Source organism: Lathamus discolor, chromosome 1 (genome assembly GCF_037157495.1).
Source record: "Lathamus discolor isolate bLatDis1 chromosome 1, bLatDis1.hap1, whole genome shotgun sequence".
NCBI lineage: Eukaryota > Metazoa > Chordata > Aves > Psittaciformes > Psittacidae > Lathamus > Lathamus discolor.
The window spans coordinates 101,440,811-101,467,989 of NC_088884.1; the positions used below are offsets into that span (position 1 = coordinate 101,440,811).

At 40.2% G+C, this 27,179-nt stretch overlaps 2 protein-coding genes across 6 annotated transcripts in view; one reads left to right on the forward strand and one right to left on the reverse strand.

Annotated features, from left to right (window-relative positions):
- Positions 1-1,628: 1,628 nt before the first annotated feature.
- Positions 1,629-24,555, reverse strand: PRMT9 (protein arginine methyltransferase 9). Of its 4 annotated transcripts, none has more exons than XM_065688418.1 (14): positions 24,534-24,555; positions 20,330-20,418; positions 19,581-19,784; positions 18,932-19,080; positions 17,563-17,799; positions 16,826-16,993; positions 14,953-15,055; positions 13,705-13,811; positions 9,933-10,125; positions 6,051-6,234; positions 4,574-5,285; positions 2,691-2,844; positions 2,154-2,276; positions 1,629-1,942 (listed from the first exon to the last, which is right to left on the reverse strand). In XM_065688418.1, exons 3-14 carry the CDS (start codon positions 19,758-19,760, stop codon positions 1,727-1,729), a joined length of 2,526 nt encoding a protein of 841 aa, XP_065544490.1. In that variant the 5' UTR covers positions 19,761-19,784; positions 20,330-20,418; positions 24,534-24,555; the 3' UTR covers positions 1,629-1,726. The 4 variants fall into 4 exon arrangements, with proteins under 4 accessions (XP_065544490.1, XP_065544476.1, XP_065544468.1 ...); XM_065688404.1 differs by lacking the exon at positions 24,534-24,555 and adding an exon at positions 21,819-21,914; XM_065688396.1 differs by lacking the exon at positions 24,534-24,555 and adding an exon at positions 20,755-20,862.
- Positions 24,556-24,794: 239 nt separating this feature from the next.
- The window catches only part of ARHGAP10 (Rho GTPase activating protein 10), a 154,392-nt gene continuing 152,007 nt past the window's right edge, over positions 24,795-27,179 (forward strand). For both annotated transcript variants that reach the window (XM_065688430.1, XM_065688436.1), the window contains exon 1: positions 24,795-25,136. In XM_065688430.1, coding sequence (XP_065544502.1) covers positions 24,983-25,136 — 154 coding nt within the window. In that variant the 5' untranslated portion in view covers positions 24,795-24,982. The remainder of the gene's footprint in view (positions 25,137-27,179) is intronic.

A 27,179-nucleotide genomic window follows, 5' to 3' on the forward strand; every position in this document is an offset into this window, starting at 1 on the left:
TACAGGAACACACCTTTCTATGAAGGATTGCTACTGAATTTCCAAAATAAACAGAAATCTGTCAGTGACACCCTGTCTTCTGAAAACTACTACACGTGTATTCCACAGCATGACCAATCAAATTTATATATAAAGTGCATTTGCAAATACTCCATCCTTACATTAACCATATTTGTTCCTTCATTAAGGCTTAAAGGTTATGTTTGCCTTACTTATTAAATACATGGCTTGAAAACTCAGTAAGGGTCACTTTCAGCCCTTTACTTAATCTCACTTGAGTAAGGGTGTAGAGTATGTCCTTAATTTTTAACTCATTTTGCTGTCTTAGTGGTTACTGAAAAACCTAACTCCTATTTCATGGTTTTGCTTTTGTTACATGTCTTCCAGCATGAGAAGCCTAAACACTAAGTAAAACTGCACTTCGTTAAAAATACCCTGCACCTACTAAGTTTAGTTGTGTCAGACAGTAACTTAGATGTTATGGATCATGGTTTTGGTTTTGTGTTTTGGGGGTCTTTTTCTTATTATTTTGTTGTTTTTTGGGGGGTGCTCTGCTTTTTCTTGGAAAAGCTGTTTTCTATGTAGTAAGAAAAGCCTCTTCTACTCTAATTCACTTACATTTTGTTATGCACTGTGCCCTCTGGATAAAGAATGGTATCCAGTTTCTTGTCTTCAGAAAACTTGACTTGGAAGTCACTACTCTCTGTTTAGGGGAAAAAAAAAAAATAGCCAAACCCCAAAACCAACTAAATTGGAGACCTCTCCTCCATCCTTACAGTAGGAGCTTTATTACAGCAATGTGTCAGGTACAGGCCGGTACAACACAGCTCCAATCATCCCTGAAGTTCAACTGAAACATTTGACCTGATGAAGAGCACACATGAATCTTGCATGCAATGGGATTCTAGAAAAATGCTTTGTGGATAGCAAATTACACAGACTCCTGTACATTAAATAGGCAGCACGGTATAAGGAAACTGGTTACAAAAATAGCTTGCTAAGAGTCTTCCTCATGTCTCCATAGAGGCAGAAACAAACAATGCTGAGGGAGCAGCTTTTGTTAGTCTTCCATTTGGATATAAATTTAATAGAAGGGACTTGTTACCTGCATTATACCAAAATGCAGTGCTATACAAGAGATGCAGGAGTACTGTGGTGACTGATGTAATATTTTATACTTTCATATCCAGGCCCCTTTTACTACCAGCAAAGACTCATTCAGAGAATCAAAAAATTGTGTGAGCTTTACCTTCCACTATACAACTTCAGTTATTAAACAGCAATCCTTTACAACTTCTTACTACTCTCTATGCACAACCCTAACTTGCAATATTGCAAGTGGAATGGCATTGCAGTCCTTACTACAAGGCTGATAAAATCTCAGTACACTTAAGTAGGATGCTTTGGCAACCAAGAAATGTAACTACAGTTTGAGAAGCAAGGATTCCATCCTGAACAATCACAGCTGTTTATTTCTGGTACAGGCATCTGGTGCTTTTTTTCCTGAATACAGATCATGCGGGAGCAAGCTGTACTCACTGCAATAGTGAGCACGCTAAGATACCATTGGTAGACTTCAGCTTGCACCATAAGGATAGCAAAATATCTATGAAAGCAACACAAGAACCTTTTTGATCAGAATAAAATTTAATATAAATTAACATCAGTGATGTTAGGAACACTCTATTTCTGCATAGGTAATTAACCACAAGTTGATTTACATTCTTCACCTTTTAACTGTAATACAAATATTGCTCTTATGGTGTTGAACATCAAGCATAAGTTCATCTCCAACCTGAACTTCTAGTGGCTCATCAAGAACAACTGCAGCTTGTTTCCAGTGTGAGGACTCATCAGATGTATTCAAGCTATGGTCTTCATCAAGATATATGTGATACCAGAAGGGAATTGCAGTGACTTGGCCAGACTTACAAATTTGTACCTGAAAATATTTAAAGTATTAATTTAATCATTTACCCCTTTTTCAAAGAAGTAAGAAAATAAAGTAGTTCAAACCATTTCAGTCCATTTCAGAGATACTTGCAGCCAAGTAAATTCTGTATTGACATTTTTCAGCCAAGGTGAGCAATGAATGAGCAGCTCTGCAGGACAACAATTACAAGCACTTCTAACTTCATATATGAACAACTCACCTTGACCTCTCTGCTGGAGTTGTTTAACAGAGGGTTCATGAGATCGAGCCTTAACAGCTCTGCTGGCTTGCTCAAGGGTACACATGGTAATGTGGAGAGATCCAAATACACACGAACGGGTACCTAAAAGTACAGACCATAACATTAGGCATCAGCCATTAAAATGTGCAAAAATTATCAGAATGCAGAAGTTTCTAGGAATTACTGTAATCCCTGTAGGAGACAGTCCAAATGCAAACCACACCCTTTTAATCCCTTTTGAAACATGACTGTTAGGACACAAGGTGGTGAAAGAGATTGTAACAGCACAGTCACTCTTCCGCATCTTTCATTACTCAAAGCTTCTCCCACGCCAGTTCTAAAACAAATGCTACCCAATTTAGTTTATCTCAAGGTCCTGTCTGGTCACACAACACAACTTCAACAGTAAAAAAGAGTTTCAGCTCTTCAGTTCTCTTGTAGTTGATACCCAAACTAAAAAGCTGGATACCTGCAGGCTTTGAAACTGTGTTTGTAAGACACCCACCAACTTCATACCTTGAACTGGTTGATGAACGGGGCTATGTTAAACCCAAGAGTCGGTTCTGTTCCTTGAACAGCACTCTCCAGTAACAGAGACTCTGATTCTACGAGCATCCCATACACCAACACATACTGTGGGAAAATCTTCCCTCCACTGTGAAGTAAACACCTGTAAAGAGAGAGATTTCACCTCTAAAGCACATCAATCAAAAGGAATTAAAACATTAACTACACTTAAGAAAGCACACTCCTCCTTCCTCTGAAGTCAAGCACTCACAGGCATTTCAGTTTGATCCCATTTGACCAGACAGCTATATCATATCAAAGGAAAACTTGTCATGTAATGCTAAGCTATGGAACCTAAGTAATTTGTTGTCAGTGCCCATACTGGAAACAGTGATAGTCCAGTACCTGTAGGGGGCCTACACAAAAGCTGGAGAGGGACTTTCTACAAGACTGCGTAGTGACAGGACACAGGGAAATAGCTTTAAACTGACAAAGGGGAGACTGAGATGAGATTTTAGGAATAATTCTTCCTTGTGAATGTGGTGAGGCCCTGGCACAGGTTGCCCAGAGAAGCTGTGGCTGCCCCATCCCTGGCAGTGTTCAAGACCAGGTTGGAGGGGGCCCTGAGCAACCTGGTCTGGTAGAAGGTGACCCTGCCCATGGCAGGGGGATTGGAACTGGATGAGCTTTAAGGTTTCTTCCAACCCAAGCCTTTCTCTGGTTCTATGATATCTGAATATAAAGACAGTGAGATTTATTCATAGCAGCAGCATCTAATACTGAAGAACTGGCAGGAATGCCTAATAAAACTGGAAGTCAGGAAGTACATCAGGTTGGGAGGCCCTGGATAAGGAGGCAGCATAGCATAACCATAGGGAAACAAAACCTGCTGAGAATTTAAGTCACCCTTCTGTAAGCGTTGAACTAAAATGGACAGCAATATGGGAGACAGCACTTTTTCCTGAGAAAACAGCTGAGCCTTGCTTGATCTCTTACTGCAGAATATCACACTGCTGACAGCAGCTTTCTTTCAGCACAGTATCAAACACCTCCAGTTCAAAAGATGTTGGTTTAGGTTTTCTTTTCCTACAGCATACCTCTTCATAGGAATCAGATAGCTCAGTAATGTGCTATTGAATGAATGTATTTTCACGCCCACGGATTTGTGTATGACAAAGGTCAGCAGTTTACCATGTGTTCTTATAGCAAAGAAAAAAATCAAATAATCCAAAGATTCATCAAAAATTTTGAAAAGATAATGAACATTAATCATCTGGAATACTCTGCCATCACTAAGCAAGAAGACAAGCAGAGAAGATTCCCTGGCACCACAAAAGGGGATAAACCTGTTTCTCATTTACTTCTTTTGCTACCCATTTCCATTACTTCATTCCTCTTGCTCTGCACTCCTTCCCACCCTCCCCTACCACAGCTAGCAACTCTCCTGCTGCTTCCCTGGCTGTTCTAACACCATGTGCTTATATTCTTGCACACTGTTCCAAGACCACCTTAACATGTACATTGGTCTGGGCTTTTCTAACTTTATACTAAATGCTACCTCAGTTATTACTAAGGTGCTGTCTATCCTGGGAACTTCTCTTGGGAATAAGCTTTTCCATTCATATTCCTGCATACACAATATGAAAGTGAGATCTTGACACTTTTTGTAAAAGATACATGTATGCAATAGTCACACCAGAGACACTCTGGGAAGTTCAATCCCTTCAGAACAAAAGCTTTTCCTGCTCTATAGAACCAACACAGCAGTAATTTCACAGTTAAAATTACTGTTTTTAAAAGTTTTCACATAGCTACTAGATAGTACTAATATTAACTAGATAGTAGTTAATAGATAGTGTTCCTAGGAATACTTCTGTCCATTTATACTGTACCTGGATATTGCAGCCTTTTCCATCACCTCCTGCTGGATTAAACCTGATGTCTCTATAACATCCAAGATAATAATACTCCACAATTTGTCCGATTTGGGTCTCTGTAGCACCACACTTTCATCTTCCAAGTGGCTGAGCCAAAACTCTAATGTTTCCTTAGGAAAATGGTTAGCTTCTGAAATTACATTAAGTGCTGCCTGATGCTGTTCTTTCTCAACAGAGCTGTAGGCTCTAACTGGTCCAAGTTTGCCAGCTATAATCGGCAGGATGGAGAAGCCTTCAGATACATCTAAAACATACAAAGGATCAGGAGCCGCATCTAGAAAGCTCTTGTTTTGATTCTCTTGGAGGTTCATCCCACTGCCATGTCCATCAACATCCATGGACTGTGAATCCTTACTGGGATTTAATGCCGACAGCACTTTGTCCATGGCAGCTTTAAAGCACTTGTGGTACAGTACATTGTTCAGCAGGGCTATTTCTGTGGATTCCAGCACACACACTTGAGCATTGCCATCCTGTTTACTGGTTGTCTGAAGGCCAGCCAGGGCATCACACAGCTCAGCCTCATTGCCCAAACTCAGTGTGTCGTCCCTGTCACTGAAGTCCATTCCACACTCGGAAGACAAAGAAGAAATCTTTTGGATCTTCAAGTAGCAGTCTTGGCAGCACACTTCCATCAGCACTGTATCTCCAGTCTTCACAGAATAATCTTGGCAAAACAGCACAAAGAAGTTGTGTCAGTTACTTAACAGCAAATAGCAGGGATGCAGCCATACAGTGCTTAAATTAACAAAAACAAACAAGAGTATTCCCTCATTCATTGATTAGATATTACCAGTGTGTATGAAAGAACTTTTCTAGTCTGTAGCCTACAAGCCAAGATATGCAACTGTGTGTTAAAATTTGCCTTAAACTGTCCCACACTAGGCAAAAATCCATTTACTCTCAAAATAAGCCTTTCTATGACAAACAGGTACTACTTCAAGTGTTCTATCAACAGCAGAGTGGAACAAGAACTGGGAAATAAATTCCTTCTGCTTTAAAATGAAAGAAACTAAACATTTACATTTTAATACTTCCTGTATCACATTGGCTTGGCTTGGAAGGGCAGGAGCAGGGAGCAATTCCTACCTCACCTCCCTTTCACATCTTCCCAAGTAGAGACAGTCAGTAGCCCCACTTTTTGGAGTTACTCCACAATGCATTTCATTTAGTATAGAAATGAAAACAACTTAATGAAAACCTCTCTCATAGATCTTAAGCAGGCCCCTTATTTGTGGGGCTCTGCTGTGAAGCAAATAAGCCCTGATGCAGGGACTGTGCATTACAGCCCACAAACATGATAAGGAACCACCTCACAGCTACTTGCTCTTGAACTTCTCCAAAACCTATTTGCTGCCACTACCTAACCTCTGAGGTAACTATCTCAAAACCAAAATGAAACCAAGTTAATGTACCACAACAGTGGACATACCAGGGAGGCCTTGCACAGGATAGACTGCCTGCTCCCAGCAAGTTTCCTCACTGGGACTTGTAGATAGAGCATGCTCATCATCAAGCTGTAGCACAAACCACACCACAACAGCATCTAGTATTCCTCCTTTAGTGACTGGCAGGCTGAGCTTCCAGGGCTTTCTAGCCGCAAGGCTTTTCAGCTCCTGACCAAAGCGGAAAGAGAGAAAAAGCGTCAGTTTCTTTCTGTAAACAGAAGAGAGTCTTTTCTTACACTGGATCATGTAAGTTTCTACACCAATCCATGAGGGCACCTAAGAAAAATGTTGTTAACAAGCCACTACAATACCAATTATTATCATTAGTCAATAGTATAGGAACTCTCTTCCCAAACACAAGTGCAATTACCCACATGACTAACCCACATCCATCAGCTATTAAAGCAAACATGCCTACATCCAAGAACGTATGTATTTAAAAACACTGAAAACTGCAAGAAAGGCTTCAGCCTGGCAAGGCTTGCCTTATGAGAAGTAATAAAACTAGAGCCAGTCTTTTGGGCTGGATTCAATGTGCCAATGCTTAGGCACATGCTTCACTTAGAACCTGTGTTCAGTCAGTTCTAGAAATAATGTAAGAACAAGCACTGAATTCACTCGAACAGAGGCTCAGCAAAATCATTATAAAAACACTGAGTCTGAGGGTATTTGCTCTATCAGGGCCTACAGGCTTTATGGAGAAGCTCGGGCACGTACAATTTCACTACTGGGAAGAGCCACGATCTTCCCCAGCGGGATCAGGTTATCAGCTCTCCAGTGCTCCTAAAAAAGTTTTGAATACGTACCAGGAATTATGTCTTCTTCCAGGTAAAATTTATGCTCCTCAGTAATTGTCTTCTGCTACCACCATGAACCACACAAAAGGCCCAGCTTTAATGTCTCAGATGGTTTTGGCATAAACTAATGAACAGGAGGTCATGCACAAGGGACCAAAGATTCTCTGAGTCACAACCTTCTGCTTCGTAACAGCCTTTCCTAAACATTCATCAGCTTTCTGATCTGCTTATGTCCTCTCTAAGTTTCAATCCTAAAATACACAGGACAAAAGAGAAGTTCCAATCTAAGAACATGAGTAGCTCTCACATGATGCAGTTTTTATCTCCCCTGCCCTTTATTCACATTCTGTGTTCTCCAAGAGTTGGGCTACCACTCTTCTCACAATTGACAAATAGCTGAACAATGCACATGTTAAAATTACTGAATGCTAATAAAGTTCATAGCAAGAAAGTTCTTCAATAAAAGTGCTTTCCTTCTGTCATTTTTTCCTGTACATCTTCATCTGGAGAGGTGGAATAGTAAGTTGAAGCTTTACTGGTAGTAAGCCTCTTGAAGCAAGACAGCACAAGCACAAACATGCATCTGTTTCTCAGTTTCTGGGGAGTTATAGCTGTTTAGAAGTGTATTTGATATCAAAAAATACTCTTCTTGATTATTCCTCAAAAGCAGTAGGTGCAAGGTTCTCATCCACCTGTCCTAGTAACTGTAGTGCTATATCCCTATCCCATTAAGTCATACACGAGACTTAAAAAGCCCACTTGAGTGCAGTTATTTCAGCTTTCCTCCTCTCTACCATGCTGCTTATCTCATTTTGACTCCTCACATTTGTCCACCACATAAAAGTTTTTCTACTATTTATGACAATTACAGACTCAAACAGCTCTAGCACATCATGATGCCAATTTGTCGGGTGTAGTTTAAGAGACAGCAAAAGAAAATAAAGCTATGATGCAGGAACAGGCAGTAAAAACCCCATAATGATGCTATGCCACATATGCCTTCTGAATATAGAAAAAGATAGTTTGTATTAAAAAAAAATAAAAAAATTAATGGTACTACAAACAGAAGGAAAAATTACAGGAAAAAAGCAATTACCAAATTTCCTATGTCTTGAACCACAGTTTCTCAAATACTCCACACAGTAACTTCTCATGAAAATCAGAAACAGCCAGTATCTGTAATTCTTGGCAAGAGCACGGTTTCTTTAGGGCCTGAAAGTGAGACTGAGCTTTAATTACCAGCTGCTGAGGTAAACACTCACTTCCACTCCCAGCAGCACCAATCTGCTGCCAGCAAACACGCACACAGGTAGTACCTGACTAGGTGTGAGTGTCTGTAATTACAGCCACATCTCATTCCCCTGCCTGGGAGAAACCGAGCTGCTGCTGCTAATAATAGCACTAATAAAGTACTCAGCATAACTCAGGCTGCCTTTTGAATTTCAACTTATTGTTTCTTTGATCTATGTTAATGCCTCTGAAGCCTCCAACAACTTGGTTTGAGAGATACCATTGTACTGTATTTTAAGTCTTCTTTTCAGTTTTGTCAATTTAGGTCTGGATAGTTAGTACAAGCAGAATAAATGCCACATCCCTCTAATTCTTTGAAATACAAGCATAGAAAAAGGGTATTTGAAACTACCTTCCTAGTACTAAGTGATTTCTGATCTCAATTTCAATCTTTAGTAGGTAATTCTATTACTTTTTGTAAATACAGCAGGTTGTTGGGGTTTTTTTTATTATTATTATTCTAATAACAGCACAAGTTTTCTATTTTTTATGTGCACCAACTGAAAATCCAGGTGTAGCCATGACAAAACTAAAAAGATCAAACATCCCCAGGTTGAAAGTAACTTACCTGTGTTTCAAACTGCCGTATTTGCTCACTGAAAAAGTCACTACAAACAGTAACCAATGATTCCAAATAAATTAACTGCATTTCTTCCCTTTACTGGTATCTTGCAATTTCATGACAGGAACACTCCATTAGTCTAACTGAAACTTCAAAGGAGCATTTCTGAAAGATGGTTTGAAAAGTAACACCGTTCTTTACTCCTTAAAATTACCTTTAGTTGTCTGCCAGCCTGCAGATGCTTAAGAGTAGGCATCTCATATAACAGTAACAGTTTCTTATTGATGCTAGAAGCAGAAGCAACATTAGGTCACAGAGATATTGCTCCCAGTAGTGTACTGAAGAGCCTTGTCTTATTTCATTTTTAATCTCAGAATGTCAGACAAGCCAACTAGGAAAAGCTATTGATTCAGAAAGACTGCAATTCCTGGCCAAGCAGAAGCCAAGAATAATTTCATTTATATAACAGAATCTATTTTAAGCTCTGACTCAATGCTAACTCCTCACCACAGGTCAATGAGAAAGAAACACACCACAGATCAATGTACCATATTTTTAGCATGCTCAGCTGAAAGTGGCTGAGGTACCTGCCTTACAGTTCAGGCCTGTTCAATACACCCATACAAACATATTTTGTGAAAAATACACAAAATAATGCCACCATATTTTAAAATGCGATATTACAGAAATACTGTAAGATGTCAAAGGAGCTGAAAGGCAGAATCAAGCTGGCTGAACAGGATAATTTCTTCATCTCCCCTCTCTTGTACCTTTATCCATCCACACTTGCAAACATTTTTATGCCAGATGTAAATGACATCCTTACTTTTGTCTTCAAGAGCTTATTGAATACTCTGGAGGAATAAATTAAGTCAGCTTCACAACTGCATAAATCATTAAAGATGGGTCTACTGCATCCTTCCTTCCCCTCTCTGTAGCAAGGCTGGCAGTTGTTTGATCCTAGGGTGAGCTAGTTTAGGGAACTAAACGATGACGAACAAACAAAAAACTCCACCTTCAAGACCTCAGAGACTGTCATCTGGTGACTCACATCACCACATGACCAGACAAATACCAAAATCAGCAGAGGATTTCACTGCAGATCTGCCAACTTCGCACTTGCAAACTGTTCTGAAACTGAACCCAGAAACTACATAACATATGGGTCTGTCATTCGTAAATAGATTACTTAAAGGACATAGAAAAAGAATCATCACCTGAAGATTGTTGAAATCCACTGTCATTACCTGACAGGGTTCTGTCAGAGGTACGTAGCCTCCAGGAATACGACTGAGCTTCTCAGTGGTGTAAGGTTCGACAGTCTCCTCTGAACCAGCAGAAGCGTATGTTGGACTAAAGAACTGCACTGAATTTGACAAGCGCACACCAGCAATTTCTTGCATCCCCACCCTGGGTGTAAAAGGGAAAAAAGGAAGAAACAAAACTTCAAATACTTTAAAAAACAAAATAATAAAAATCTTCCCAGGCTTCATAAGTATTTCTAAACACAGAGTGTAAGAATAGAAGAGATAATAAAAGATTTAATAAAACAATTCTGTGGGGTTTTTATTATGTTCAGAAAAGCTTTACAGCACAGAAAATGCACAACACTTTCAAGAATCAGAACTGAATGCTGTCAGTAGGAACTGAAAAAAAAGTGCTGTGTGTCCTTTGTCAAAGGCCACAGACTTTTGTTTCCTTAAGTACAATTCACTGGGTCTTCACAGAGAATGAGAGAGAATATACCCTGTGATAATAAGAACAAATAAAGCTTTTCTTCTGCTGCTGCATTAGAAAGGTAACAAGGGTGTTTCTTTCAGATGAGCAGAATAGTCAGAACAAAGACAGATATACAATAGGACAATGCATTTTTTGAGTCTCTGACTTTCATTTTGCATTACTTCTATATATTTTTCAAACACAATCTATGCAGAGTAAGGTATTTCTCATAATTACAGAGCTGCAAAGAATGTCCCAGCATAGATTTCTAGGCAAAAGGCTTTGACAACTCAGAATACATGCATCCTCTCTTCTAAGACAGAAGATCAGTTACATTTCTAGAAAGAGCCAAAAAACTTCAAAGAATGCTGTAACTGCTTTAAATCAATTACATACACTGCCAGTCTCTTAGGTTTGAGGACTTAAGGTATATTCTTATTTTCAAAGTATGGGTCAGGAAGTTACACAAGTCTTGCACAAGCCACACTTCAGATTATCCTGAAAAAAGTGTATCTGCCTGTGAAGGACTTCACGCTTCCCATTTCAATGACAGCTATCAAGCACATCTGCATTCTTACAGTGAAATCTATCACTCAGCAGTTGAAATGACAACTAGTTAAAATTCGATTTCTAGAGCTACTTCAAATTCTGAATTCCTTTCACAGGAACCTTCTCTCCCTGCAAAAGCTCTCCCTACAACAAAGTATGATCAGGCAGGCTCTCTGATAATGTTCTCAGGTATGCTCATCTTGAAGCTCCCAACTGCAGAATCAAGTAAGTTGCCCCTTATCATATCCTGGCTTCTTAGGCAAATGTATTCTGTCAATTATGCATAGCTAAAATACAAAAATATACCAGGTTCCATCTTCGGAGCCAATTCCCTAGCAATTAAAGCATATATGGCATATAGAAAGCATGAATTAGCAAGTACTTCACAACATACTAAAAAATACGGTAATTCGAGTCTTCTCACCTGCTCAGTGAAGTAACTTAGATATTCTAACAACAAGGATGAGACTTTTCTCCTTCATTTGAAATTCAATCCATGTATTATTTTAGAAGAAATACAACCAAACAGAACAGCTGCTGCACAAGAACTGTATTGTGGAAAAGGTCAGCAATTATATTTTTATGAACCCTCCTGGCTTCAACATACAGCACAAAAGTAGAGCCATTTCATTGCCCCTCTCTCCAGGACCTAATTGACTAAAAGTTAAACATTAAAAAACCCTGAAACTGTAATTCTCACAGTAACTTGAATTAGTAAATGAACCCATATTCTGGCATTTTTGTTCAAAATTACTAAATGTAGACGCACTAATGTAGCACACCTATGATCTCTTAGAACTTTGTTCTACTGTGGCATACGACTCTCAAAAGATACCTATTTCCAACTTGAAAACCAACATATAGTACACTCTGGTATCTTAAAACTTCAGTGGAAGTCTAAACTTATCCTTACTAGAATTCAGATCTTCTCACAAGTTTTTCAGTTGATTTATTCTTCTGAAAGTAAACACATTTCACATGGATGTGAAACAACTGCCTCAAAGAGGGAGCAATGACTTCAGGAGATTCAGGAAAATTCAGGATGATTCCAGGAAAATTACAGCTAAAATAAAATGAAGTAAAAAAATTACACAACACCACAGCAGAGCTGGGCCCTACAGTCATTCTTGGAGATGCAAGCAATGAGTACAAGCAGCACCAGCTCTAGTAAAGAAACATTACAGTTATCCCTAAACCATCAGGTAATGAAGCCACAGTAAGAAGCAAACCAGCACAAAACTTGCTGTAAAGTTGGCACACAGAATTACAAGAAAACTGGTATGGTTTATCTAGAATTTCACTATATCCTAGGATTAAAAAAAAAAAAAAAAAAAGAGCACACAGGAAATGCAGTATAACTTTAAATTACTAAAACAAAAGGACAGATGATAGTTTCAGCCACAGATAGATAATATGCAAGATTATCAACAACTGGAGTGAAAGGGGATTCCCTCCCTCAATAAAGTGAATCAGTGCTTCGCTAGGCATCCTGTTCAAAGAAGAAACCAACACCCAAATTCTAAAGTTTTGCTGCAGATCATGAACACACTTAAGGAAATGTGGAGACATGCACACTTGAATAATGCAGAGATCTGTATAGCATAAATCTGAGAATAGCCACGTGTTTTCCATAAAGCTTAATAGCACTTGTTAAAATACACTTAAGGCAAGCATTCTTACTGGAGCAAAAAAGGGATCTCAAAACTATAAAGGCAGAAAAACTAAGTGACATTTTTCTTCCTATAGTATATAATTAACTTGTGGGAATCATTTCAGTCCTACCAGCCACCTGACCTTAAGCTATACTATTAGAACAGACTGTTAATTCAACAATCCAAACTTTACAGCACATTAATTTTCACCCTGAAAAATCATGCCATGTTTTAAGGCAAAATCCTACCTTACGACTGATGAATAATTAACTTCTAAAAGGAGGCTCTTCTATGCTCATCAACTATGGGAACTTCAGTCTCTTTCTGGCTATTGTCCAGATCTACTGCATTAGAAATAGCACTGATGCAGCCTGGCTACTTTCCATTCAGTACTCTGAAGCTCTTGCAAAAGTTACTGTTTTCTTTGATCTCCAATAAATCCTGAACAAAATACATCAAGTGCTAGCCTCTCAGGCAGAGACTGCCTCCATGCAGTGATACTGTGTTAGAAGATGAGAATAAAAATTACTATCAAAATAACTGATACACAGTCAGAACAGTCCAGGCAAAGAAACCCTACTGTATGCTAGCTGAGAATTAGGCAAGGCACACATTCAGAAAGATAATGCTAGGTGGGGTTAACACTTTAGCTTTACAAAACCCTATCCTCATCTTCTGAAAGGGTTACATCCAGCAGCAAGGTATAGAGCAGGATTATAAAGAAAGTAAAATGAGGATAAAGGCCAAGTGATAATCCAAGAATCTCCAATACAGAAATTAAGAAGTAATTTTATTTTTAAAGAATTAAATGTCTTTAGTATACGTTAACAGCATGTATGCCGGCATAACTGAAAATCAAGTATTTCTGATTAAGTATCCAGAAAGTCCGAACCACAAGGGGGCTAGGATGGGGGAAGGAGTGTGAGAACAGAAATCTTTTTAGTGAAACAGATAAACAGCCATTCAAACAATAAAGAGAACAATACACAAAAAATCCTCAATAGAAACCACTGGTCTTTCTTCCCAGGTAACAATTATGGGTTCAAACTGTGCTGGAGTTTAAATATACCTGTGATGTCTACGTATCTCTTTGCATTCTACTGCCATCCCAAATATTGTAGCACTTGCAGGAATAACTCTGCCATAGTCTCCAGTACTGAAATCTTGATTTTTAGGCTGTGAAACATAAGCAACAACATGCAATGAGACAGATCAATTTCTACCATTACTGCAAACCCTAGGTTAATTAATTAATTAAAAATAATTAATAAGCCATTCAAGATTACAGTTAAAACATCAGAAAGTTATTGGTGACTAGTAAAGTTTCTGGTCTTTGTCATTCCAGCTGACCATTTAAGGAGTTTCTTAAATACGGTGTTTTAATATATCTATGCATCAGATACTTTTCAGTCTCTACTTCCTCTGTGTAATTCTAGAAGTGTTTTTTAATTAGTATCCTGCTAGAATATATTGAAACATTTGAGGACCCTTCCTTAATGCGTCATTCCTACACTTAACACTAGAGGTCATAAGTTGCAGTTCGATAGAACACGAAAGGTTTCAGCCAGCTAAGACTTAAAAATTAGTTGGAATCAAGGCAACATCAAAACAAAAGGTAAGTCCTTCTATTTCGTAAGGCCTAACAGAGGTTGCTTAACATATGCTAGTTAAAATGCCAAACACAAAGCAAAATCCAAGACCCAGCAGAATTGTTCAGTCTTCCAAAAAAAGTTCAAAGTTAGCAAAAATAAAGAGCATAAACATACGGTATATTTAGTATATTATAACTGACTGTTCCCTAGTGTTACGATGAGAATAATTCTACTGTAATGTACCATTTTCTGCTTAGACCGACAACTTTTGGTTACTAGTTGATATCTCAAAATGACCAGGTTGTAATCATGATTTCATGAAAACAGTGCCTTTAAAATACACACAAACCCCTTTGGTGTTATTTGCTAGCAGGAGGATGGCGAAGATGGGGGCTGATGGGGAAGGAATGAACAGTGATCAGGAGTGACACATGTCTGCATGATAGAAGGTTTTACTAGGGAAACATGCACTGCGACTACCTGCCTGCCCAGAAGACAAGCTCACAGAAGTAAAACGCATGGAGTTGCCTCACTGCGTTCATCAAAATCAAATTCACTGAACAAACCCAGACCACCCATTTTTAAAATACCAATATGCATAAAATATTTACAGGACAATTGTTCCTCATTCATGTATTTCTGTGAATGCAGGCACATGCACACACACTAATATCTACCAAACAAAACAGGAATCCTATTTATATGTATATACCCACATCACCCACCTTTGGTTGTAAAAGCAAATGTTCCCAAGCATGTATCAAGCTCTCCACAATTCCTTCTCCAAATAAACCAGCATCAACTGTTTCTGTGACAACCAGTGAAACTCTAGATAAGAAAAAGAGCACCACAAAATACACTGTGTAACACACATTCCTGTTAACAATTATTCTTTTAAAGAAAAAAACCCCTATCGCATCAACGTGAACTCAGAGCAAAACTTCTACCAGTGTTCTGAAGTTTCAATACAGATAGGCAACTTAATTCTTCCAACAAATGACATGCTTTGATTTGTTAGAAGTTACTCAAGATGCTGATACAAGAGAATAAATACTGTGCAAGGGTTTACCATACAGGTTTTTGTTCAACATTTCTAAATAAATTGTGTGGGAAGAATCTAGCCAAAACAGGAAGATGTTGCAGCCTGGGCACACAGCCAGTGATACTGCAGAACACATATTTTGTCTACATCTTGTGCAAGAATATACATCCAAGCATGCATGTTAAAAAAGAATTTAAAAAAACCCCAAACACAAACTGTAATTAAAATCACAAATTATTACACAGACTACCAGACGCTACTGTCCTATACCCTTTGGATTTAAACTAAAACACATGTAGCATGGCAAGGCATTTCCTGAACAATTTACTCCTGACAGGTGAAATCCAGTAACTCATCCTATACACTAAGAAACCAATTACTTCAGCTGACATAATTGAGACAAGGCTTGACTAGCACGCTAAACCAATGGAGCTTCATCATATCAGATTATGAGCCTGTACCATCACCAGACACTGTGTTAGCAATTAGAAATAAAATTGATTGTTTCCTTCCCTCATTTAATCTGCATACCTTGTGGTGGCAAGCTGAAATGATAAACCAGTCTTCACATGTACCAAACCAAGTCGAAAAACCCTCAGATCTCTACCTGCTAGAAATTTACAGATCCTCCTGAAGAACTCCTGCTGAACTGAACAGTGAGCAACGAGGAGCAGGGTAGCATAGAAAGCCTGGATCATGTATGCTGACAGCTGTTACACTGATCAAATTCTAATTTGCCAAGAGCAATTCCAAGCTGCTCATTTGACCCAGTATGCATTACTGTGCTTTAGAAGACACTATTCAACATTGGAAAAATCAGCTACTTTGTTTTCCAAAGCACATGGGTATCTGCTATGCAGACAGATGCACAGATACGTATATAGAAACACAAACCTATTCTCACAGGACAAATTGCAATGTGGTAGGGTGCTGACATTCACAGTTCGAGTCAGCCCAGCCATGACCAGCCTTCCAGATGCAAACTACATACATCATGTGGCACTTCCTCACCTCTGAAGTAGCACTCTCCTTATGGGATACTGGAAAGGGGAGGTTTTCCCTCAATGCCTGATCAGAAGAGGGAAACAATCTGCAACTTCAGATCTCCCTGACACACACAGAAGTTGAGATGGAGTTGCAGGATGTGGAATGCCCCAGAAACAGTCTTACTTTGCAGGCCGTTACATACCTCCACCCTATTCATGGGCTGCAGAAGCCAAAGTTGCTAAGTATAAAAGAGTGTTAAAATTATTTTTACAATGTATTAATCTAATTTTTCTCTTCCTATTGCTGCAATATAATTGCAAATGCATTTGCCCCAAAGCTTCCAACATCACAGAATTTAACTCCTTAATTTCTGACACTGTTGATCTACAACAGAAATTAGTATGATCTAAAGAACATGTTATCATGCTCTATAAAAATCTAAAACATACAGAGAAGCTTCTCACACTATGAGCAATAGGCAAAGTTACTTCTTGTTTAGATCACAGGGTATTTTCTATCTTCTTGAAATCAAGAGCAAATAAAAATCACAATAGTAAGTTACAATGTACCTTTCAGGTATGTGCTTTGGAATTTCTATATCGAGTGACTTCAAATGCAGAAGTTTGATCTTTCTTTCCATATTATTTGCTGCCACCACATCACGGGCTAGTTCATACATCGTCTTTGACAACTCACAGGCATAGACAAGGGATGCTCCTGCCTTTTTTGCAAACATACTGAAAAAAAAACAAGAATCCAGGCTTTTACTTAAAATGATTCAAACTGGAGGGGAAAGCATGACAATATACTGAATTTTATTAAGTCCTATTTCTGCATCTGCTTCACATTCTGAGAAAACAGTTCAAGTTTATAAATCACCATTAAGTGAACTAGTATCTCTTGTGTGAATACTGATACTGCACAAATGAGTATCCTCTTGATATGCTATCATAAAAAAATAAATAAATTGAGGTAGCATAATGATACTCCCCCAGCTATGCTAAATTCACTCTTTATACCAGACTCAATACTTAAAGATAGGACACACAGCATTACAACTGCAAAACCAACACCAGTAATTATACAGCAGCTATTGCCAAAAAATCTTCTGCAACAATTTTAAAACAGGGGTTCAAAAAATACTGCTAGACACTAACCTCCAGACTGACATCTGAAAGCTTTGTTTTCTTTAAGTTCTGTCTCAGTAAAAGGCATGAAAGTATTTTTTTTCCCCCCACTAACAACCAGATTTTGAGAGACAATATGCTTCTATTAAGTTCATGTTAAATATGCACTTCTGACACACCTCAAAATACCTGTTCCTGTTCCAATATCAAGGACAGATTTGCACCCTGAGTGGACAGCATTCTCAATTGCTTTTAGGTAAGTAAGGTTCCTCCTGGTATCGTTGAGCATGATGAAGTGCCAGCGTTCTACAAGCCAGTTTGCAACACGATAAAAATTCTCCTTTGCATCAGCGAAGTCTGGATTAAGCTTCACTGCTTTATGAAAATATCCAGCTGCTTCATCTCGAAAGCCCATTCTAATAGTCAAAATGACAAATAGAAAGTATGCATTCAACTGTCACATATTTGTAAATATCTGTGGGTCTGTAAAGAGGTCTTACATCAGTTAAAAGACAATGGAAATATTTTGCTTTAGTTAGATTATCTTCAGAAACACTGATACTAACTTTTGAAAAAGAATGAATTACAGCTCTACATCAAATCACTTTAAAATGCAAAGGTAGTCCAAAAATACCATCATGTGCACCAGCCTTCCTCTATATCCTTCAACAAATTAGAACAGGTTTTACAAGAACTTACTGCAACAACAGACATCAGCAAGTTGCAATCCAGTCTCACAGATTTTCAAGTCAAGAGAATGCTACAAACCCCCAAACTGTTTTATTCTATTTAACTGGATATACTTCAAAGCAAGCAAATTCTGACTTGTCAGTGCTTGCATTAAGTAGCAATTTTTAAAATTGAATTGTGAACCTGAAGCAAGTTTTTATAATACTTATAGGATAGTCTCAAATCGGGTGGCACTGAAAGAACAAAACAGAAATCTATAAAATACAAGAAACATGTATGTTTTAGTACAATGCTGGGAGAATTGTTCCTTAAAACAAAGTAATCACAAAAAAGAGAACCTAATTAAAACTATCTGGATCCATGACCTACGATCTCAATCTTAAATTCCAACCTCAGAAGATTTTGGAACCCTGAGCAACAATAAATCACCATGCTTTGGATGTTTAGAGAAAGCAGGAAAAGAATGCTTTACATTAATAAATAAAAGCATAAGCTCCAAACATTTAAGAACAGCCTACACAGGATACACATGATCAGCTTCTTCATTTCAAGGGTCTGTTATATGTGACCTCAGGAAGAACCAGCATTAAAAAAACAGTATTAACAGGCAGCAGTGCTCAGGGATCTAACAGGAAAGATAGATAATTTTTTTTCCCCATTTATGCTCTGACTATGACATGCATTTGAACACTGGCTACTCTTTTAAGCTGACAGTTTTGAAGTCCAACAGTACACGCTACACAGCATATGTTTGCATTTTCTTTTAAACACTTTTTATCTGCTCCGCTAAATTGGGCCTTGTTAATATGCAATATTAAGTGTGAACCTTACAGAAACTGCATATACATTACTACAAACCTGAAAAGATGTTCTCCCATACTATTACATATCACTTCATCATCTGGGTACAGTTCAAGTGCTTGCTCATAACAGTTAAACAGATCTTGAATCCGTGCCAGAGAATCTAGCTCTTCTGCCCATTTAAAAAGAGTAAACTGAAATGTTTCCTAGAAAATAAAACACATACCATTGAGTTGTTGGTAGTTACCAGAAATAGGGAACCAAGCCCTGAAAACATCCAGAGGTATCCTGACATGCACCTGAACACTCTCATTTCCCTAAGCAGCAGCATAGAATTGTTTGCTATCATCCCAAATTAGCTGGCTCACTTGAAGAAGCAGAAATAAGCTCTCAAATATCACCACCCAGCAGCATATGTATATTAAGAGCCTGCAGACTATACTACAAGCCAATACTAATAAGGCCTTGTTTTTATTAAACTTAGTTGACACACACAGAGTAAAACTGTATCACTTCCCTTCCCACAGGCATACAAAGCCTATTAAACAAGTTATTGACTATATTTTTAATGCCTTCTACTTCTATTTTGAAGACTAAACAGGAGAATCAGTTACATGCAACAAATCAAAAAACACAAAAGGTGTCAGAAAGCCTCAAGAGGAATACAGTAAATGAAAGTGTTTAAAGCAATTCAAAGCACACTTACTTTTACACTAGTTTTTAACTCGGGAGCTAGATTTAGTACCAGGAGATAGTGAGCATATGCAGTCCCAAAATCCTGGTCCTCCAAGCAATGCTGAGCACTCTGCAAAGACCTGGAAACCAGCTCCCGCCTGCCAGCTTCCTGACCACCTCTGTGAATTTTAGAGTTAGAGTTGGGCATCATGAAAGTTGCAAATACTCGCTCTTCCTAAATAGAATAAAATAAAATAAAAATAGTTGTGTATCCTGTAGGCCAAAAACGTTGCACACATTTTAATTTTCACTAACATTAGTAAAGACATCACCCTCCCTCTAGACCAAGTACTAAGCATTCAAAACCATGGTAATCTCTATGCCACTGACAATTCCATCACCTTCAAAATGAGCATCCACCATTCAAAAGTCAAGCACGCATCATGTTTATGTTAGACCAGGGTAATCCGGGCAAGCTTGCACTTCTTCACTTAAAATTAATTTGTATAATACATATTTTAGCACATCCCTGACTAAATACTGGACGAACACCAGAAGTTCATGCACTCATCATGCACACAGTTTTATGATCGACCACAAAATGTGCAGGCCAAAACTCCAACAACAGCGTTTTCATAAATCAAAGCCTCCCAGAGAAAGAGCTGATGAGCTCACATTTTATTTCACACAAGGCAACATGACTACTTTTTCCCTTAAGAAAACATGAAAGAGCTATGAGAATTAATAAGCACATTTTTACAACTTTTAACGTTTACTTACATAGGAGTGCCTAATATCGCCTTTCGGGTTTTCAGATGTATCCTAAAGCTGAAGACTGCGCGCGTCTTCAGCTGTTACATGGAGAAAGGCTGCAAGAAACACAGCGGCATCACAACTAGGCTTTTTATTTTCCTTAAAACAAACAGACATCGGCCACGTCTCAAGCAAGCACCAGTAACATACTCAAGGGCATGCAAAACCAGGGACTGCAGCGCAAACTCGCCTGCCGTACAGATTTAGGGGCCCCGGGACAGGGAGAACGAGGGGGCCGCGGTAAAGCCTGCCAGGCCGCACTCCCTGCAGACACTGCCCCACTCACAGGACGAGCCCCAGCGCCCTGCCACGGCTCAGGGAAAACAGCAGGGTAGGGTGGGGGTCTTCCCATGCGGCCAGACCGGGGCGCCGAGAGCTCCCAGGGCCATCACCTGCTCGGCACGGAACAGGGCTCCCGAACACACCAGCCACACACTCCCGGCCGCCGCCGACGCCGCCATTTTAGAGCCGGGCAGAGATTATCGCGCATGCGCCCCGGCGGCTACCGCAGTTGGCAGGCGACCGCTGAGGGGTGTGCCCGCAGCCCGGCCAGTATCCCAGAGACCTCGCGGTGGTTACAGATAGGGAGCGAGATTCCCTGGATTTAGCTTAACGATGCTGCCCAACTAAAGGGCGATAGCGTGGGGAAAAATATTAGCACCTATGGCTTACGGAGAGGGAGAAAACCCCAAACATACAGGCAGTTATCACCTGTGACTGTGAGCTGCAGTGTATCAAACACTGTAATGAACCACTATTTCCAATACCATGATTCAGCAAACTTGTTCAACTGTATACTTTTTTTGTTAGAGCAAATGCCAGATGGATAGCCTAAACGCTTTATAGTGTCTATTTTCAATCATAAATGAAGTAGTACGGTGTGCTAATTTGACCCATTTGTGGGAGAAGATTGGTAAAAAGTGAGTTCAAAATCTTCGGAATTGGCAAGAGTATTTGTTAATCTCATACAACTTTTTAAATAGATGCTTCACATGGAAAAAAAAAAAAACAAAACAAAACAACACCAAAAAACAGTCACAGAACCTAAACTTTGTAACATTGAAAGAGCATACAGCTGCATACTATAGCAGTTTGTTGGGTAAAGCTTGTGCTGTAAAGGAGCACCAGAAAGGAATGACTATTTTACCCAATGATCTACATGATTGCCATAATAATCATCAAATTGATTTACAGTAGAATAAATAAATAATGTTGGTCTGCATCATAAGTGGTCAGAGATTAGTTTGTTTCTATTTGCACCCTTGACGTGGGAGAGCAGGAAGAGCATGCAGCTTAGCAGTACCTCACGTGAACATAAGACCCTAACATTAAGCAAGCCAAGTCACACACAAGATGGGAGTTAGAAGGTTTATTGAGTTTGCTTCTACAAACCTATGACAGGACTTCTATCCTCACGGAGATAAAAGTGCTTAGACAAGAGAAGAAACTACCATACCTTGGGAGAGATGCTGTTGCTAATGATGTTGCTAGCAAATCAACACAGCTGCTTGCTACAAATGGTGGGAGCCGGTATCAATGCTCTGTAATAAAGTGTCAATAAAACTAAATTTACTAATTCCTAACCCATCTTTCTATAACATACAATCAGCCATGGATCAGAACAGTATTTTCTGAAAATCAGGATGTCGAGGTGACCAGACAAGAACATAAGGAAGCAAAACACGTGCTATGCTGGTGCGTGCCTATTGTATAAAATGACACGAAGAGTCATTTCACATTTTCTGAAACCATGCCTGCAATGAATGTTGAGGGAAAAGCAAAGATAAATAGACAATACATGCACAGACTGTTGCCAGAGCTTCACACAGTCAACCTTTACCATAGTCTACAAAAGAAGCTACAAGGAGGCTGTAAAATCTGATGACCTTGAGCAAGGAAAGGCAGAAAAGATAATTTTCTGAACTGCCGATATAAAAAAACACCTCTAGCCTTAATTAGTGAAGTATAACTCCTTTTATTGCTCATAATTTTTGTCTATTTAAATTAATGGGTAGTTATTTCTGCCCAGTTTTTAATTTATTTTTTTTTTTAAATCACAATTTATTTCAGGGTCAGGTTTAGGAAAAGATATACTTAATAATTTTGGTGGTAGGCAACCACTATGTTATCTGAATACCAGTACTGGATAAACAGTGTAGAATAACAACATAATAGTAATTTGCTTCCTTGCTTTATTATTTAAATACAAGTTAAATCTTTTTATTCTGGGAAAAGTGTTATGTGTACACGTGTACTTGTTAGACTATCATAGCTCCTTTTAGCTGCAGATAGAATGGAATACATTTTCATTTCACACGATAGAAGTAGGTGTGCCAATTTCCTTAACAGGCCTCTCATGGTAGGACAAATCTAAATTTTAGACCTGGTGTTTTTTTTCCATTTAAAAAACTCAGGGCAAACCTAAACATTCAATTTTTATTTTATTTCTTTTTAAATTTGAATGTAAGCCACTCCACACAATGCATGCAACCCAATTACTTTACTTCAGTGCAACTATGATAGGGAAATTGCAGTAACCATAAACAAGCATGAAAAATATTATTCAATCTGAATCCTGAAGACAACTACAGGACAAAGCAAGCAAACTATTCATGAAAGGCATACTTACTCTTGCAATGCCGCTCCAGTAATCCAAACAGAGACAAGGATTGTTTGTTATTTAAGGTGGGTTTTAAAAAATTCTTTTTGAAAGGCGTTTTGAGTAGCATAGTAGCTTCTCAGTTAAATAATATCAGAACATAAGTATCACAGCAGATAACATGATCTATCAGTAAAGCTGCACAATTGGGATCTGCTCTCAACAGCACCTCCTGGCCTGCCATGATTTCAGACAAGTCATCTGCACCTGTAAGCAGCGGCTGGTCAGAGGCCACACTCACATTCAAGACTACTTTCAGGAACAGTAATTACTTACAGGCATGCATGTCAGGTCAGCTCCACTCTGCCTGTCCTTTTCTTTACATAATTGTGCTTCCTTACTTTTCTCATCCACGTGAGCAATGAAAGCACTACCTTTGCCTTTGATCACAAAATCCTGTTCTTGAGCTCAGTGACGGCAGTCAGGTGGGTAACACTTGGTCTGGTTTCTGAAGCAGACTCTCTAGTGGATAGTTATTAAAAAAAACCCTAAATGTTGGCAAAATTAAATCCTACCTGATGCACTGATTCTACAAACAGGAGTGACTTTAAGTGAGATTCCCAAAATCCCTACCTATTTTCAAACATAACTTCTGCAGGTCAGCACCTGGGGTCATACAGAGGGCAGTAGATAGTAACAGTGCTAGTTATCTTTGTGTCGAGCAACTTCTGAAAATTTTAGGTACTGCTTTTTAAAAGATAGCTTGAAAAGATAGCTGTATTTTGTTTCTCTGGCCAGTGCATACTAGGCTTAACTATGGGCATAACAATAATACATTTAAATTAACACAAAGCTTTTTGATTCAAAAGGAGCAGGAACTAACATTGAACTTGCCAAAACACAGAAAATGAAATAAAGTTAATCCTGAAGGAAACATCCAGACATACATTAATGACTGAAATATATAGCTCAAATGATCTACAAAAGTCTATCACTATCTACCAAATCACTGAGAATTGCACTACTATTAAACCCACAAAATTATAGCTAAGATATATATACTTATATATACAGAAGTATAATTATATGCTTTCCTCGGCCCTCCCTCCGAGTTTCCCACTGTTCTTAACCAGAACAATTCAGCAAGAGTCTTCTCTTTAAGCAGCCTGGTCTAGTGGAAGGTGTTCTAGCCCAAACTGTTCTGATTCTGAAAGTCTTGCTCTTGCAGCAGTACTTGTTCATGAGAACCGTTTGTGTTAGCTTCTTAAATGAAGATACAGAGGCAAGGTTGTACCTACTTAGTACTTCCCAGCCAAGCACTAGAGCAGAAGTGAGCAACGCCACCTTCTCTACCAGCAGACCGCCACGGCTGGCTCTGAATGAAGCTGCTCAGTACTCCCCTCCGCTGCAGGCGGGCTCTACCCCTTCCTGCACCGTTTCCGTGGGGTGACTCATCCACCCGCGGCATCTCAACCCCGGCGGCCTCCCCACCCTGCCAAATAGGGACAGGCAACCCGCGGCCTGCTGCTGCAAGCCGCTGCGGCTTTTCCACCCAACCATATGGCACTGCGCCTGGCCAGGGCCTGCCGAGCAACGCCGAACGAGCAGAACCTCGCCGAGGGGGACGCGGAGACTCGTGGGGGAGCACCTGCCGCACCTCTCACACGGGGACGCCCGTAGCGCCTAAGTGTGGCGGCGCTAACAGCGGCTCTCCTAGGGACTAGGCCCCCGCCGCATAGCCTTGTACAGCCACCTCGGGGCGGGCGGGTGCCGGTGGAGCTGCCGGGAGCTGGGTGTTCCCTTGCTGCGCCGCTCCGCCCTTTACAGGCGAGAGGGCGGTGCAGCTCGGTTCGCCTTCGCCCGTGCCCAGCCCTACGCGGGGGGAGTCGCCGCCGCCGCTGCTCTCTTTGTGGCCGCGGCAGGCGCTTCACCGCCGCGGGGACGTCTCCTGTGTCTTGGCTGCTGAGGAGGTCGCTGCTGGGGGAGGTTCGCAGGGAGGCGAGCCCCGGCGCGGCGCAGCCATGGGGCTGCAGCCGCTGGAGTTCAGCGACTGCTACCTGGACAGCCCCTGGTTTAGGGAGCGGGTTAGAGCTCATGAGGCCGAGCTGGAGAAGACTAATAAATTCATCAAGGAGTTGCTCAAGGACGGGAAAAACCTGATCGCCGCCACCAAAAGTGAGTGGGGGGCGCGGGGGGAGACGCTGGGTGCTGCGGGGCGGGCAGGGGCCCGTCGTCCTGGGGCTTCGCCTGGAGCCGGCGGCGCTCGCTTTTGTTGCGGTGAGTGTTGCAGCGGGTGTCTGCAGCCGTTCCCTTGGGTTCCCCAGCAGCCGCTCCGGGGACGTGGGTCCTGTCCAGCCCTTCGCTGTGGAGAGAAGACAAGGGATATAGCGGCGGTAGTGCCGGCTGCAGCCCCGGGTAACTTCTTGTAGCGCCTGTTGCATCTGCCCGGTCTCTTGGGCGGGCCTGGCTTATGTGTTCGGCGGCGCCGAGTCCAAAGTAAGCTACAGTGTTAAATTCGCAAAGAAGGCTCGACTTCACGTTATACTGGCGCTTTGCAAGCCGAGCTTCAGTGAATTGCATATCTGAACATGGCGATGTACGTGTATGGGCATTTGTGGTCTGTGAAGAGGCTGCTGAAAATACTCTTTTGTCAAAATTTCAAGTATGTTCAGGAATTAACCAGACTTGCAGCTCTGTGGTGACAGAGCTGGTTACCAGTTCTGTCTCTTTGGCCTCTTAAAATGTGGTGGTGTTTTTTAATTTTCGTGTTGATTGTTGAGTGTATGCTGTGGTATATATGTGGTTAGGTATGCTGTGATTTATGCGGAAATCGTTATTTTCCTTGAACAACTGCGTTAACACATGTTCGTAATGTAGTACTTTGATAATATAATTTCTTCCATTTAACTGAAGATCTAGTAGTGTAGCCCCCTAAATAACTAGTAGGGTGATTAACTATACCAATCACTCAGATAAAACACTAGTGCAGCTCTCTGGCACTGTGTTCTCAAAAGCGTATTGCATCTTTGGTATCGTGGAAAACTTCTGAAGGCAAGGAGCCATGCTTTTAAGATGTTTTCCTGAAAGTAAACTGAGAGGGATTAGGCCAATGGTTCGAGTGGTGTAGCTGCCAGGATATGGTGAGGGTATTAAAAACTGAGAGAACTCATTTTGTGCCGATAAAGAAGCATTCTTTCCTGGATTTGTTTCAGATGTGCCAGGGTAAAAAAAAAAAAAAGGTAGAAAATGCCATATCACTTTTGACTTGTTTGTAACTCTTAATCTTTGGACAGGTGATACTCAGTTACTGCAAATTGTGTTCCTTGAGGATTATTTGAAATCTGTGATAGGAAGTGTCAGTATAAATCATCTTGAAGTGCAAAGTAAGAAGTGTCCCTAAACTTGGATAAGAATGGTAGAGGAAAATCATTCTGCTTCTTCAAGTCTGTTCCTTGAGCATCTAGGCAGGATTTTGGCCACTGGCCCAAACCCTTGGTTTCTCATGTTCAGTTACATATGCAGAACTTAATTTGAAAGTGTGGAACCGATGATCAAGAGGGAAACCCTCGCGCGTTTGAGCCTCCTGTCCACAGCGTGATCCTGTGCTGATGAGTTTGGCTTGGTGTGCAGCGCTCGACATGCTTAGCTGTGTGCAGTGGAGCCAAGGGAGTCAGCATGCCAAGCACAGCCACCTGGCTTAAGAGTTCTTGATTGAAATTCTTGGGGCTAGCCCACAAGAAATACTTAGAGAAGCTATCTGAGATCCTGGCCAGTGTTCAGGTCTAAGCGATTCCTTCCTTTCTGAGAGGACAGTAAGAAATTTTCCTCTTGAGTTTAGGTGCTGTACCTTATTCTAACAAACATCTATGCTTCAGCGTATTTGTTTGAGAAGTGGAAACAGGGTTAGATCCTTCCTTACACATTCCATTCTGCAGTTGTCTTTCAGCTTTAGAGTGCCCTGGATAACAGATTTGAAGCTGGGTGGTCTTCCTGTGCCACTTGTGAAGCACTGCCGCTGTTCAGCAGACATTAGAAGACAAATTGAACCAGAGGGAACATAAGGAGGTGTTAAAACACATTAAACCCACAGTGGTCAGGTTATTGGTCCTTCTTGTGTTTTCTTCTGAAAACACCAGTATCTAAATTCTTTGCGGAGCCTGATTCATTTACTCCCAGGAAGAAAAAATGGGATTCATATTTGTTCCAAAAAAACAAACT

Coding starts and splice junctions, on each gene's coding strand:
- PRMT9 (XM_065688418.1), bottom strand. CDS start 19,760: ATGATGCCCAACTCTAACTCTAAAATTCACAGAGGTGGTCAGGAAGCT. Junction 6,235..9,932: donor TGGATTTCAACAATCTTCAG/GTGATGATTCTT, acceptor CGCTTTGGTCAG/GAGCTGAAAAGCCTTGCGGC. Junction 2,845..4,573: donor GAAAAGGCTGCAATATCCAG/GTACAGTATAAA, acceptor CTCTCTTTACAG/GTGTTTACTTCACAGTGGAG.